Source organism: Calonectris borealis, chromosome 8, assembly GCF_964195595.1.
Source record: "Calonectris borealis chromosome 8, bCalBor7.hap1.2, whole genome shotgun sequence".
Taxonomy (NCBI): domain Eukaryota; kingdom Metazoa; phylum Chordata; class Aves; order Procellariiformes; family Procellariidae; genus Calonectris; species Calonectris borealis.
The window spans coordinates 11,558,801-11,574,593 of record NC_134319.1 but is presented as its reverse complement, the minus strand read 5'-3'; the positions used below and the strand labels follow the sequence as shown (position 1 = coordinate 11,574,593).

Sequence of the window (15,793 nt, the reverse complement as noted above, 5' to 3'; positions counted from 1 at the left end):
ACAGATTTACCGGTGTTGCCCTCCAGATGTTGCTGTGGGATGACCTGAAAGTTAAAGACCACCTGCGAACTCCTCAAACATTAGCCCTGGCTCCGTGCGACAGGACAAGCAGGCAGGGACTTCCCGCGCGGCCAACCTGGCAGCCGACTTGCTGTGCACAAGGAGCAAGACAGGCCAAGGTGAAGGACAGTATTAGCCCAGGAGTTGAAGGAAGGGCTCAAGGTGGTCAAGAATACATCTCGGACAAAAATAAGAAGATGAGGCAGAGGGCTCCTTACGGCTTTTGCATGAGCAGATCTGGTTTTCCTATGCCAAAGCCTGAGGGACCATTCCCACTAAGAGTTTTCTGAAGGTCCTCTCCTACAAGCAAGCTCCTGAGACCCTGCAGGACCACAGAGGCCTCTTGGTGATTTACACTGACTCTCTGCTGGCTTGTTCTCAGAGGGACTGTCCCTGCACTGCGAGACAGCGGAGGTTTTGTGGCTTTTCCCACTTCTGGCCGAGAAGAACATCTCAAGCCTTTCGACAGTATCAGCTGAGCGCCACAGACATTGTGTCACCCACTGGCATTTCCGTGGGGCAGACAGACTGCCCTGACCACGTCTCCTGGGCTGAGGGCAGCAGCTCTCCCTGCCATGCCCAAGCACTGCTCAAGCAGGGCAAGTTACCGAGCTGGAAACACGGCCTGCCAAAACCTCCTGCTCCTCACCCATGAAAGGAGGAGACTTCACCGATGATACATGAAGGATACCTCTAAGCTCCAAATCTGGGCCCACAGGCACTCTCACTCTTCAGAGGTGCCTATCCTGTCTTTAAGCTTCTAATTAAAGATTTTAATGATGACCATCTCTGTCCCTGCAGTGGTTTCCACCGGTGTCCTCTCCTTCCTTGGCCACAGACTGCTTTTGCCCTCAGGAAGAATCCAATGTTTACCTCCAAAGCCCAGACACCCCAATCAGGCTCAAAGGATGTATCCGAGACAGCAGCTTTCCTCCTGTACACCCCACACTGATCCTGTCGTCTTCTTAAAATAAATTCAAATCACGCCCTACAAGCATGAACCAAAACACAAGAGGAGATGAATGCCACCTCCCAGGTCCGCTGGTTGACTTGGACCCTGCACACTCGCTGGTGCTGGATGTTGGATCCAGGCTGCAAGAGCAGGAAACCCAGCGCTGCTGTCAGGACTCATTGGTGCTTCTGAGTTCCTCCTCCTCTGTATTGCTCGCTTTTGCCCCCGAAATCTCCCTCTCTGCCTACAATTCCTATTTCAGCTCTTCTTCTCAGCCTTGCCCTCTCCAATACCTCTTGGCCCTCTCTGCAATACCTTACCGCACCAAAGCGATCGCTCTCTGTTCCTCATTCGCACCTGAGAAGGATGTATTCTTCCCATGATTCATGGTGGTAGAGCATGGTTCCCCCCAACGGCAAAGCTGCACCTATCCTGGCATGTCCCAACACGGCTGGTGGTCCTGAGCCACTTTCTCAGCTTGCGTTTCCCCAAGTCAGGCTGGCCCCGCAGCAAACCAACGCGAGCCCTGGACTGATGCTCTGGGAAGAGCGAAGGGAGCAGGGTGCCAAGGTGGCCACCACCAGATGCTCCTCACTCAGTCGGAGGCCTGGCTGTTGGATCCAAGCTCTCCAGCTGCAGGTCCTGGCTGGCCCCAGCAGCCACCCCCCCCCCGAAAAGGCCAAGCAGCCATGAGTCACATTTGCTGGCGCAATGACAACCTGCAGCATTGCTCCGTGCCGGACAGTCACGCCGCTGACTTTGTCCCTAAGCAGAAACACACTCGGGGAGGGGACACAGCAGCACTGAAACCCACCCCGGTCTCCTCACTCCAGCTGCCACTTCAGACGCTGAGTGTGGAGGTGTCAGACACGTGAGACGCTCTCGCTGTGAGCACGCTGCCCTTTGCAGCCAGCTACGAGAGCAGAAACGTGACCCACTTAAGCAGGCAGAGGTCAAGTGGGGAGCAGCGCGGCAGCACACCTAGGCTCTCTGCTCGGATTGAATCCTTCAAGAACATGGGAGCGCCTTGGCTGTGCTCCGAGACTCCATCATTACTGGATAGTTTGCATTTCCTTCTAGGAAGGCAGCCGGGAAGATCGGCATGCGGTGCACAGCCCGCGGCTACAGACTCCTGCAAGGAACAAAGCTCCGATGCCCCGAGACGAACGCGTCAGACAATGGCCTGTAATTTTCTTTGCCGTTTGGGCTCTGCAGGAGGAGAAGAAGCAGCCCTGAAAGGCTTATTTTACAAAACCAGACGATCCCCTTGCACAAGGGGCATTCCCCAGTGAGCCCAGAGTGCTCCCGAGGTGCAGAATCTGTTCCGCCATCCCGCCTGCTCACCATCAACACGGAAGGAGCCGCCCTTTGGGTGACCAGAGGCAGATGGGGAAGACCTCATGCTGATCTGAAGCTCAACAGACTTCTCCTCAGAAGAAATAGGAGGAAAAAAAAAAGAAAGGATTTTTCTGGAGAGGCTGTTCCTCCTCCAAGGCGTAATAACCTTGGGTGTCCAGCGCACACACTGTTATTGTGTTGGGCTGCAGCTGGGTTACTGTTTGGGCTGCAGAAGTTGCCAAAAACCAGCTTGGCCTCAACCCAGAGGTGAGTGGAGGTGTGACCCCAAGGGTCTGAACTAGACACGGCCAAGAAATGCACACGTAAGCCCATGAAGCTCTATGTAAAGCATACCTTGATGAATTTTAAATCCCAGGATCAGGGATCCTCTATGAACGCGTGAGCTGCAGCTGGGAAGGGCAAGATGGGGGAAAGATTTGGATCCCCTTCACCTGGAGCCCCCAAATTGCTCTCACACAGGCAGCCCCACATGCCTGCAGCCCTTCCTTGTTCAAGCAGCTCCACGATGTAGCTGCACTGCGGCTGTGCTTCGCTGGGCGGACAGGGAGGGCAAAGCTTGCAACACTGCCCAGGATCGAGAGCCGAAGCCCTGGACGACATCACTCTGAACTTGAATGTGAGGTTTTTTGAGCTTTCCTTTTCACAGGGTGCAACATCTATGAGTTTTAGATCATCTTAAGATAATCTTAGATCGTCTTTAGATCATCTCATCATCTTAAGGCTGATCTGCGTCCTTCCCCAGGATGAGCCCAGGCTGTAGTCCTGCTTGCAGAGGCGTTCACTTGCTCGTGACCCCAGCTCGGCAGCCACGCGCGTGTCGGATCGGTGCCACCTTCTGCTGGGTAAGTCAACACGTCTCTGGCGGTTCAAAATCACACGCTGGAGCGCGTGAATTTGCACGAGTCTGAAGGGACAGAGAATTTCTGCTTTGTTTTTCATAACCACTTGTAAAAACAAGAGGCAGATATTGAACCGGAGCCAACATCTGTATCTTTGTAAGACTCTCAATCACCAGCCTTTTGCTGACTCTAGAGCAATAAATATTCAGGGCCTTAAAAGCTTTTCTTCAATCTGCTTAGGAGAAAACAGCCTCAAACAATGGCCAAGAAGGGATCTTGCCCAACCTCAGCTTCAGTGGATCAGCTCAGGGAGGGAGCAGACCTCACCGGATTCTTGCAGTACCACAGCTCCTCATTCTTTTTTAATGCCAAAAAACGAGGAAACCTACCCCCCTAACCAGTAATTTAGAGCACAACCACACACGCAGCAGATGTGGCCCAGCGGAGGAGACAAAAGCCTCTCCCAAGGTAGAAGCAGAAACGACCAGCTAGAGGGAGGGGAGGGGAAAATATCCAAGATCAGAGCTGCCGTCACCCCTACAGTGGAGGTGGACCCCTGGCCTCACCTCTACATGTGGATTCAACCAGTTCAGATCCTATTTTAGGTTGCATATGGGGCTTTTCATCTGCAGAGCACTTAATAGGCATGTGTTAATCCCTGCAACGCCCTTCCGTGGCAGATAAGTGTTTATTATCTCCGCTCTACAGCTGGTGGGACAGGCGTGGTGGAGAGCGGCTCATTGTTGCAGACCCTGGGCAACCTCACTCCTGGGCTCCTTGGAAAGACACAGCGGGAGCGCTCGGCTTGGGCTGGTGAAGGGAGCCCCAGGGCAACTCCCCAGGGAGCCTGCGCCACCTCCTGGGCCAGCGGGCAACTAGAGCGGGCCTGGGATGGGCACCGACACCCAGCCGGGTGCTTTCCAGGCGAGGAAGTCAAAAGCATCTTCCAAACACAAAACCACAGGACACATCTCTGCTGCCTTTGTGCAGTAGGTCAGGACAGTGGTGCTCATTTATTATGGGCAAATTAACGCCCACGGAGATTAAAGCTTTATCTCCCGCCGGCTCAGTTGCATCTGACTTAGCAACGTGCAGGGCTGGGCTCACACCGTGTCCCCGCATGCTGGAGGAGCCATGTCCCCACTGCACCTCCCAATCTCCAGGGTCCCTGCACCACATCCTTCTGTGTTGGGGACTAAATGTGCTCCCTTCCTCCACCCTTGGCTTCCCCATCTTACTCTGAGCTGTGCCTTGTGCACCGCCAGCCTGCCTGCTCTGCCTTTTCTTGCCCGTTAAAGCCAGTGTTTGACAGATAAACACATAAAGAAGAACAGAGGGCAGAACGGGGATGCGTGGCCAACATCGATGTGGTCCCAACACCCATGCATTAACATCAGGTTGACACTGCCATCTCTCTCTGTGCAGCAACAGACAAACACGGCAAAGCGGAGGCCACCCACCCCAGCCCCAAACGCACAGTGAATCAGTGCCGAGCCACCCACGGAGGGAGGAGGAATTACCGTGCACTTGGTTGATCTCCGAGTTGGATGACAGGATCTCATCAGCCAACTTCTGGGCAGTGGGCAGCACCTCGGTGTGATGCGCCGTGATCAAATACTGAACAAACTTCTGGAGCTGGTCCCTGTTCATCTGGAAAAGGGTCTCTGAGATGGGAAGACGGAGTTTGACCTGGTCCGGCTTGCGGATCCTGTACAGCGAAAGCGCCACGACGTGGGCGCAATAAAAAATGTCCTTGTTCCCGCAGCCGCATGTCACTGAGGTGATTTTGCAGCGGTCAAAGCTGATGGCCACCTTGTAGGTCATCTCTGGTTCTGTTGCAGTTGCCGGCTCCGTTACCGTCCCGCTGAGGTGGAACCCTGGAGAGGGGAAAGGAGAAGAGGGAAAGGCCATGTTAGCTTCTCTCTGACCACGACCACCCATGCAAACTCTGGAAGGTGGACAGGGGCAGCCAAGACCGCTTATGCATTGCTATGTCAAGGAGCGCACCACTCAACGCATGCCATCCTGGTGGCTTACACCCAGCAACACCCAGCCTGCATACAAATGCACTTCTGCACCAACACACACATGCAGCCAGACTCTTCGACGAGTTTATTTAACAGCCAAACCCTCAGGGGACGAGCAAAGCCGCTCAGTTCCCATTTGTTTAAGAGTCTCTCAGACTGTTTCTCTCCTGGGAGTCATCTTCATCCACGCCTCCCTCTCGCTGAATTTGTAACTCACGTGAGCGAGGGCTGGCAGAAAAAGGCCAGGTTTTCTTTTCTTTGATGAGGCAGACAAAAAAAACCACAAATTAAACGCAATGCAACTCCAACTTCAGTCCCTCAACCAAGTAGAGTGCTCCAGGGCAGCTCTGAGCTCTTCCACGCAGTGGGAACAAGGAACAGGGATGGGATCAATGCACAGCCTAAACTGCGGGCTAGGGGGGAAACTGTTTGTTCCTCAAGCTCCACAATATCTGCTGCTTCCCTGCGAGCTCTTGAGCTCTCCTCGAAATACTTGGCCAGGAAGTCAGCCGCTCGTCGGGGCGATCCGTGTGTCGAGCTGCAGGGACAGCCCAAATCGTTCAGGAAAATGTTATGGTGCTCCCGATAGCCCCCGCCATGATGCGAGGGGCTGCAAGCACCTTCGGGCACACACCGTGAAAAAAAGTCCCAACAAGTCCCAAACGCAGGTGAAGAGTGAGAAACAGGCTCGGAAGGTCCTCTGGGTCCAAGGAGGGCGGATGCACCAAGCAAGCGAGGGATAAAGTCAGCGAGAAAAGACTGGATGCCCATTAACCTCAATCTGAAAGCCCAGGGAGCCCTTCCCAGGAGCCGGCTGCCGAGGAGGTCCAACACCAACACTTTGCACTTGCCCAGCCTGCTGGAAAAGGGACAACTTTGTTTCCCTCATCCATCTGCCTCGTTGCTCCAAGGAGAACGAGGCCACACCAGGAGGTTAATTAACGTGGCCGGGGCCACCCAGTGCCCCTGTGTCAGAGCCTGGCGCGGTACCTGGGACCCAGTGCCCCATGCCGCCCACACCAGCCCTCTTCCCCAAAGAGGATGCTCACTTTTCACTGCAGCCATATTAAGCCCGTGTTTGTACAGAGGTCCCTGCAGAGCCTGCCTGCCGTCCCCCTGGAGAAGGCGGCAGACAGCTGAGAGCCCTACAATTAGTGACAGAAAAGGAGAAGGGGTGGGGGGGTGAAGATTAAAATACATTAACTGCATCAAACCCTTGTGCATTTGCCAGCTCTCACAAAGGCTTTCCGAGACAAATTCTACCAGAGGTTTTTAATAAATGGCATCAAAACCAGCTATTCACTGCCAGTCTCTTTAAAGCCACGCCAAAAACCACATTCAAATCTGATTAAGCGTCAAGGAGGTCTGCTTTCACTTTAGTGGAGGGGAGGGGGAAGCAGACCTGTTCTGCTGCCATTGCCCGAAACCCACCCCGCATGGCCAGCGGAGCGGGAGGGGAGGGATGGACAACATGCTGCCCTCTCGCTCGCACGCTGCCGGGAGTGGAAGCAGGGCTGCGGAGGTGCCGGGCTCAGCGCCGCGGGAGCAGCGTGGCCAGGGGCTGATGAGCCCCCCACTCCGCAACAGTCCATCCCCCAGCAGCCAAACTATATAAATCCCGAGGATAAACTCCAAAGTGTTTATGTTTTACCACTTCTCTGGTCTGCAATGCTTGGCAGGCGGCTCCGACTTGCTGCCAGTTTCTCCCTAGTTTACTTTTTTAACAAGTTAAAAGGATTGGAAACTACGTTCCTGAGCAATAATGTATGTATATATGCATATATACACCCGTAGGCACAGACGCACGTTATATATATAAAAAACCCTCTAAGACAAATTACTAGCCATAAACACTGCCTTCAAATGCTTACTTTACCAGGATCATGGGCCAGACCCCACTTGGGGCTAACTGGTGTAAGGCTGGAGGAACTCGTTTAACCAAACGACCTGTTTCGGACAGGTGTAAGTCTGAAAATACATCAACTGTGGTCTGCATCCAGCCCCCCGAGAGAGGAAAGCTGCCCAGGTACTTCCCGGGCTGCTCTCGGGCATCCTAAAAGCTGTGCTCCCCCATCCACTGCGAGAGCTGGTCCTCGCAACTCATAGCTGGGGTCCGCAGGTCAAACAGGACCATTCAGCGCATCAGCAACTGCCAAGTTCATCCGGCACCAGAGCCCTAAGGCAAGTGTCGGTTTAGATTTTAGCTGTGGTGGCAGCAGGACTATTTAAGATAAACTAGAAACTCTATACAAAACATTTGTCTAAAACTTAGTCAGAAATTAAACATGGTGAAAGGGGGAGAGAGAGGAACTGGCAGGAACAGCGGCATTATTTGGGAATATTTACATTAACAGGAGGTCAGCCTGCAGCTACCACACTGCACCCTGCTCCGTGGCCAGGTCTGCACCCAGCGCCGACCCTGGCACCCATGGGTGGGAGATGGCTTCACCAGCTCACTGTCCCAGAGAAGAGCGGTGGTTAAAGGGTACGTTATGGTGTGGTTACTCCATCATCCATCAAAGCACTCACGCCTGGTCCACATAAAACCCTGATGCTACAGTCACCAAGAGCTACAGGTCACCCTGAGAAGGACAGCTGTCACTGTACCCTCCTTGGCGCTAATCTCGCATCCCAAGCAGCACATGGGGCAGGCGACACTGGCACTTCAGCAGAGAGAAACACAGCCCTGGCCACAGACACGGGGTCTGGATAGCGCTAGGAGCAAAAACATATTCTCCTCCGTGTCCCCCCTGCACGTTTCAATTTAAGACGTTCCTACAGCCGAGTGCTTATCTAGGACTTCATCCTCTGTTCCTTAACATAAGTTAACCTGGTGTTTGATTTGCTGCCAGCAAAGTGACAGTACCGGGGCTTGAAAACCATGGAAAAGAAATAATTAAGTATCATCTTTGTAACTACAGATTCATTACACACCATCGGAGCCTAGCTTTGTCCCAAGAACAGCATCGCCTCCTCCCTTGCCCCACAACAGCCTCCCTTACTTTTACGACGGATGCTTCCCAGTGATCCAGGTTGCAAAAGGAACTGAGTGTTCATACCTGTCCCAGAAAGAGCACAGAAAGGTGCCACGAATGTTCACAGGCACACAGGGCACGATGAGCACATGTCCTTCCTAATCCCACTTACCCATCAAATGGGGACAAAACACTGAAGGAAGAACCTTCTACCTGCCACGGCAGATCTGCCCCCTGAGTCTCAGCTCTGATGCTGCATTAGTGCCGCAGGATATTGTGCCTCTGATTTAAATTAAAACCAACCCTAGAAATGTCTCCTGGGGGTTTGTGAGCAGCAGTGCCACCAGTGGCACTTCCAAACTCATCAGCTGGGCAACACCTTCCTCTTTGGAGCTGATAAACTCTGCAGGCTGGGAGGAATGCGGAACCGCAAAACATCCCTGGGCTCTGAAACGGCTGCAAAGGATCAAGCCTTTAGCAGGAGCTCCAGCGCAGGAGGCTTTGCTATCAAGACAAGACTGTTAAGGCCTCAACAGAAGTATCTTTAACCAAGATGGAGAATTCTTTGATCTCTAAACCTACTCAACCAAAAGGAGCTTTGCAAACACTTCCACTTCTGTAAGAGCACCCAGAGTGTTTCAGCTGGGCATTTTTAACCCACATGTCCATGAGCCACCCATCAGGAGAGGCTACCAGCCTGTCCTGCAGCTCCAACCTGCCACCAGGTCAGCCGTGGAGACCCCTAGTCTTGGGTCCTCCAGCAAACCACAGAAGGTAAAGCCAACGCGCAAGCTGGTTACATTGAAATACGTGAAGTTCGGAGACAGGCAGACCACAGGTGGAAATTTAAACCCCAGAAACAAGCAAAATCCAGGTGTAACTCCTTCCCTTCTCATAACTGTGTCATGTAGAGCCCTCCAACACCCACGAGGAGGAGCAGGGAGAGGAGGACCCTGCAGTTACAACACTAGCTGGGAACTCGAGAGCTCAGCTCTGCTCCCTCCGGCAGTTGCTGCTCACAGCCATCCCCCAGATTTCACACCGCAGTCCAGGCAGAAGTCACAGTTGTCATTCGCAAAGTTGTGCCGTTTGGAAAAATTAGCTCGCTCTTCCCAGGCGCGGCACTCGCTTACCTTTCAGGGAGCGTTAGCGCAATCCTGCCGGGGCGGCAGCCTTCACGCCAGAGCAGCCATCTCTAGGGCCTAACCCTGGGCCAGCAGAGACCATCTGAGGTTGCTGCACTGGCATTGCTGTGCAAGAGGATCGGGACCGGTAACGCACGGGGAGCATTTCTTCACGTCACTGTTGCTCCTCTGCAGGCTTTTTCTCGGAAGCAAGGCAAGGAATGGCTCTGCAGAGGGAAATGTGCAACCGCATCCACCCCCCTGAGCAAGGACCACTGGCGGGATGCAGCTGGACACTGCACATAAGGAACTCACCCCCACATCTGGCTGCCAAAACCTTAAGTGACCTCCTAGTAACTGGAGCTGATATTTTGGGCAGGCTCCGTTAGGAGCAACATGATGGAAAGTCCATCCACGCAGCTTGCCGAAGAGCACCAGCCGCATCCCCTTGCATCCCAGCCGGAGAGGGGCGGCTGCGGCTCCCCGCCCTCACTGATCCCCTGCCCAGTGCTGAGCTCCCAGGACCCCACCTCTAATCAGACTAAACCCATTTCAGATCCGTGTTTGGGCAGCTCTGCCTTCAGGCAGGCAGGAGCTCTGCAAAACCGAACAGGAATGAATACACGAATATTTATGGGGCTCAGCAGATGTAGACGAGGTAAACTGAAATTCTCAGTGCAAGTCATCTACACTAGGTTAACATGACCCAAATATTTTTTTTTTAAATTTCCAAACCACAGCGGAAAGGTATTTTAAACTAAAGCGATTCCAAGCTCTTTAGCGATTAAACAGACTGCAGCTCCAGCTCCTAGTGGAAAAACCATTTGTTTTTCCACTGTGTGAAAGCCATAACTAGCAATGAATAATAATTGCTGCACCGAGTGTTATTTATAAGCCATTCTCGGTCACATTTCCGTGCCTCGAAACAGCAGCTTCTTTCCAAACGTGAACTTAAAATCGGTCAATATTTGTAATGTAGACAACACCCGTGGGAGGAAGGTGTCAGTGTGCTCGCGCGGTGGGAAGCGGAGGTTAGTAAAATCTCCCAAAGCTTTCCAGCTTCTAGATCAATTCCTCCAGCCGGCTGATGCTGACAATTGCCGAGTCCCTGACCTTGCAGTTGGAAAGGAGATGGGCTCATGAACTCATTTGCACATGACAATGCTCCAGCAAAGTGAATCATCTGCCTCCGATAGTAACGGAGAGTACGGCGCGCCCCAGCCCTCCCGGGCTCCATTCAACCAGCGCGGGGCTGGCCTTTTGTACTGCCAGTGCAAGAAAGACTCCGCTGAAGATGTGTGCAATTAAACCCACTTTTCTTGTTGCTCTTTTGATTCAGCGCGGCTCAATGAGAGGCACCCTAGGCAGGTGTTGTCACACACAGATAAAATGTGTCTTTTCAGAGCGCTGGCAGACAAAAAGAAAGAGGGTAAGGCTGAATCAATTGCCATTTCTCCCTTGCAAAATAGGGAATCCAGGCTTCCAGCGAGTCAATGAGCAGAGCCGGTACGAGCTTACATCCTCCCTCCTCCCCAAAGCAATTTCTTTTTGTGATCGCAGGCAAAGGTGCTGCCGCTGAGTGAGACCTCGGCAGGGATGAAGGAGGCAGGCGATGGCTGGCCGGAGGATGCTGCCCCAGCAGCCGCGCTGCTTCTGCTGTTCACTTTCCCCTCACAGCCCTCCTCCCTCATCCCCACCGTGCTCCTGTCCTTTCCCAGTCATTACCACCCTGGAAAAGCACCTCTGGCTTTGCAGAGCTAACGAAGACCATTAACAGCCCCTGCGAAGGCCATGCCCACAGCTGAGCTGACGCCGGACGAGCCGTAACAAAGGGATACGGCCGAGTTGGAGAGGATGCACCATGCCTGCAAGTGTCCCCGCACGCACCTACGGCCTCAGACACCAACTACCACAGGTTTAGGAGAAATACTGGGTAGGCCAGGGAAGAAGCACGAGCGGCAGCTGTAAACAGAGGAGGTGCAAGTGGGGCTGTTTGTGCTGGAGGGAACCATAAGCTCCTCTGAGCAGCTGAGTAAGCTGGAGGGATGCTCTCTCTGCCATCTGCTCTGATCCCACAACACCTCCTGCAAATGAAGAGTCAATCCGCTGGTTTCTATCCCTGTTAACCTCTAATCAGCCACAAGGACCGGCCTCTGCCTTGCTCTTTATCCGAGCCAGCTAATGCGTGAAGCACACTGCGCTTCCCATCTGCTCCAGCATTACTAGAGTTAAAGGACAAAGCCGTTTCCCTGTCCCGAGCATTCACTTACACAGATGCCCTTGTATTAACTCAATTTCCCAGTGATTTCCATTATTACCCTTATGAGATTTCTGGTGTTTGTTTATCTAGGAGCCTGAAATGGAGGGTTTTTTCCTCCCCCCTACCCAGCTCAGGGGGTGGCTGGACCAAGGCTGTACTCCAGCAGGCTGGTCCCGTTCTGTGACCTTCCCCTAAAATATCCAAAACTCTTCCCCCATTTTCCCCCCAGCCGACAGTGCTCTTCGTTGCCCATCCAAACCTGAAGACCCAGGTTTTTTGGGTTTTTGTCACCAGCCCCAAAGCCAAGACCACTCCTCCCAGCATCACCTTCCACATCCTTCCGCCGCCCGCCAACAAATGGGTTTTTAATCTACCCAGATGTGCAACCCTTGCTCTGAAGACATATGGTTCACGGGAAGAAGGAAAAAATACAACCAGTTTTAAAGCTCAGACTGATTTCCTCTGCTAACATGCAGCCCTGCAAGCTGAATTCCTCCACTAGCAGTTCAGATTTAACAAAAACCAACCCAAATGCCATTTTTGCAGCAGCATAAGCAACAGAAAGGGCTTGAAGAGAGGAAGGGCTCACCGCATCGTTGCTAACGTGTGCTGCTCACGTAATAACTGGTGGCAAAATGCTGTCAAGTCTCTGCCCTTTACTGCTACAGTATATCTTATAGTAAGCTTGAATATAAAGAGCTTTCTTAAAACCATGAGAAATCAGAAAGATGAGGATGTGCAGTATATTTTTTGGCAGAAGTGGTGAACGCACCATCTCTACATCAAGGGAGAAAAAGCAACACATCTCTGTGACCATCCCAAAAGCATCCCTCCTCTCTCCGCATTCACGAGCGGCTGTGTCTGCACAAGGAGCAACGCAGTGCCTTGTTACAGCTCAGGTGTTTTCAAGCATGAAAGAAAATATCCATGGGGAGGAAATTCACTGTCGTTGGAGTTTCCGGGCTCGTGCGTCCCATCAGTCAAGGCTGCCACAGAGCAGATCCAGCCCCGTGCTGTCACCACCCCAGCTGCCTCAAGGAAACCGATGGGAGATGCCAAAACTCACACGAGAGGCTGAGCTGGGGTCATCTCCTGACTTCAATGGAGCCACCCAGATTTCCAACAGCTGAGAAGCTGGCTTCTACTACATAAAAGGGTTTTAATTAGGAAATGCCTCTTATCCCTCCATGCAAGTGTCAATACAATGGGATCACTGATCTTCACCTCTGTTAAAAGCGAGTGGAGCGGCGCTCTTCCCTCCATCATCTTTTTTATGTGGCTATTCATGCAACCCTTAGCCCCACAAAAAAATAATCCTGACCACTACAAGCAAAGTGCCTCCCATACCAGAGCCCTTAACCTGTTGCTCCTGGCTTAAGGGCTCACCCCTGGGTACCCTCTGGTTGGGGAAGAAGTTGCTCCAGAGCCACAGACATCCTTTTCTCTCTACATATCTGCTCCTCTTGCTGACCTACTTTTCCGAGACCTCCCTCCGGTGTCGGCAGCTTCTCCAGGTCTGTTTTGACCTCAGGCTGGTGGGCAGCTTTGGATTTTGTCTCCAAACACACAAAGATAAATTGCATTCAGTGCATATTTTGCAATTTAAAGCCAGCTCCAGACTGGGCCACCTCCATACCCAAACACAACCCACCAATATGGAAAACCAAAAGCAAAACCAAGGCTCAGAGCCTCCTGACTTGTTTTCTCCCCACGTTTTTGTTTTGCACAGGGCAGGACCAGCAGCCAGCCTAACAAGGACCAGAATCAAACCAGGGCATCGTGCAACAATGGAGGGAAGCAGGACACCACCCTGCTCCTCCCTGAGACACCAGACCTTAAAATAGCAGCTCTACAATTTATAGGGAAGTTATTAGTTATAATTTTCCTGGCCCTCTGAAGCCTTCTGAGGGAATGAGGCAGCCTAGATTCAGTATGAAAATCTGCTCCAAATTCTTCCCAAAAAAGACATTTTTTCCACTAAGAATAGCTCTTCTTTTTTTTTAAAGGGAGGATAAAGTCTGACTTTCTAAGTTATTGGCAATGTTGTTAAACGAACATTATATTTACGAAGCGTTTCAATAGCATTTGCGGTAATGGCCTCAGCAACAGATTTGCTGAAAAGGTCAATTAACTTCCTTCCAAAAACCTCGCTTTTAAGCACAGAAAAGGGCTCTGCATTGAAACTGCTCCCCCAAAGTGGAAAAATCTTTGAGATGACACCGTTTTGCCATTTCTGCTCCCCATCCCCCATCCGGGAGTTGCGCACAGACCCCAGGAGCAGGCACCGGGACAACCCCCCTCTCCTGCCAACTTTTACAGCCCCCATTTATAATAAACCCACCTTTTTTTTTTTTTTTTTTTTTTTGGCTATTGAATTTCACTGAGGAAACCACAGCCAAACATTTTTTATATTGTAGAAATATTATTATACTTAAATGGCTTAGCTAACTTCAGTAGCTTCACAAAAACTTAGTGGTTTCCTTCCCCCCCGCCCCAAACCAATAAAGCTTAAATTTTGGAGCTTATTAGGGCTGCTCCATATAGGGAAATTAACTACTCATTGCAGAATAAATTATTCAGCAATTGCTATTCCAGATCAGCCTCCTCTGTGGACATTTTATTCCAGAATCATTTTGGGAAACTTTGTGAGTGTATTAATTATTCCTGAAAGAAGGGACTTTAATTCCAGGACAGGGAGTCATTCAACTAACTGCTGCACACCAGTGGCTGGGCTGGTCACCAGCCCTTGGATGACAACCCCGACCAGAGCCATCCCAGGAGAGGAGATGAGGGGGGTGTCAAGCTTGGGAAGGTTGATGTTTAATTTCAACATCCAGCAAAAATTGAGGTGAAGGAAAGGCACAGACCTTGATTTCATGTGGAAAAAAACATTTTTCCAGCTTTCTTTCAATCCATAAGCTGCAGAGTGAGAGGAACCATCTAGTGAGAGGTTGGAGGACTTTGCATCATGAGGTGTAATATCTGCCCCACAGCGCTGGGGAAAGCAATAAATTATTCCTGTCCCTGGGATCTCTGCACAGAGCCGGGGAAGGGTAAGCTACATGGGGACCTCCAGCAGGACCACACTTTGGAGAGGGGAACACTTGCTGTCGTATCGTGCTTCCCACATCTCTATCTTGGCTCTGCCCTCTTCCCACAAGAGTCCTGCATGCACATCGGGGTCCCACATCCCCCGTTGGCCCTTCACAGGAGGGATGGCAGCGCTTATGCGCATTCCTAGAGGGTTGCAAGGTTTTCATCCATCATGTGCATGAAGTGTATTGAAGGTATCTGAGAAGCACCAGATCAGACAGTGGAGAGACCTGCAGAGCATCCAAGTGTGCTGTGGCAGCTCCCAAGCCCAGTTCAGCCTGCTGGTGGGTGAGTTTTCTGCTTCTTCCACAAGGACCAGGTTTTTGTTGGGTGTCCTCCTGTCCTACCAAACTATACATCATGCCCAAAATTACTCGGACAACTACAGTCAGCTCCATACAGCCCACAAGCTGTGCCACAGCAGCTGGACTCCTTGCCATCTCCTGGGCATGGCCACTTCCCCAAGTCCCACAAATGGTATCACAAAAGGGATCCCTGATACACTGTCCACCGTTGCCGACGAAGCTCAACACAATTCAGAGGGCAACAGCAAGGCAGCATGTTCAGCCACTATAAGAAAAATCAAAGAGGGACAAGACCAACCCAAGCGAGGCAACCACATACAAGTTCTCAGTTGCCATCTCTCTGGTGAGACCCCACAGCGAAGGTTGGGGTGACAGCTGACGAGCAGTCAAATTGCCCAATTCTGCACAACAAAAACCCTCTGCAGAACAGTCATCACGCTTTAAATAACACTTAAAACCTCCTTTTGATCACATTAGTTTTCACATGACCCTTCTGAGAAGTCAGGAAGGCAGCAGGAGGTCTGCGGAGCCGAGACTTCCCCAGCAGCCCTCCTCGCTTGAAAGGAAGGCGGTTGGAAGACAGATGCCTGACAAAGATGCTCCGCTCTCCTGCATCAGCAGTTTTCACCATCTTTAGCATGCAGGCATTTCACGAGACGCAGATTCCTGTGCCCCTCGGCGCTACCCTTGCTCCTTCCGGACACGCATTGTCCCCAGCATCTCCCAGCCGCGCATCACAAACCTCTGCTTTACTGAGGAGCCTGCAATTGGAAAGCTGTCCCAGAGGATCCACCACGCA

General features: G+C 51.9%; 1 protein-coding gene across 1 annotated transcript in view; it reads right to left on the bottom strand.

Annotated features, from left to right (window-relative positions):
* Positions 1-5,102, bottom strand: part of ZSWIM5 (zinc finger SWIM-type containing 5) — a 29,208-nt gene extending 24,106 nt beyond the window's left edge. The window contains exon 1 of the mRNA XM_075155944.1: positions 4,731-5,102. Coding sequence (XP_075012045.1) covers positions 4,731-5,034 — 304 coding nt within the window. The 5' untranslated portion in view covers positions 5,035-5,102. The remainder of the gene's footprint in view (positions 1-4,730) is intronic.
* Between the last annotated feature and the right edge of the window lie 10,691 nt (positions 5,103-15,793).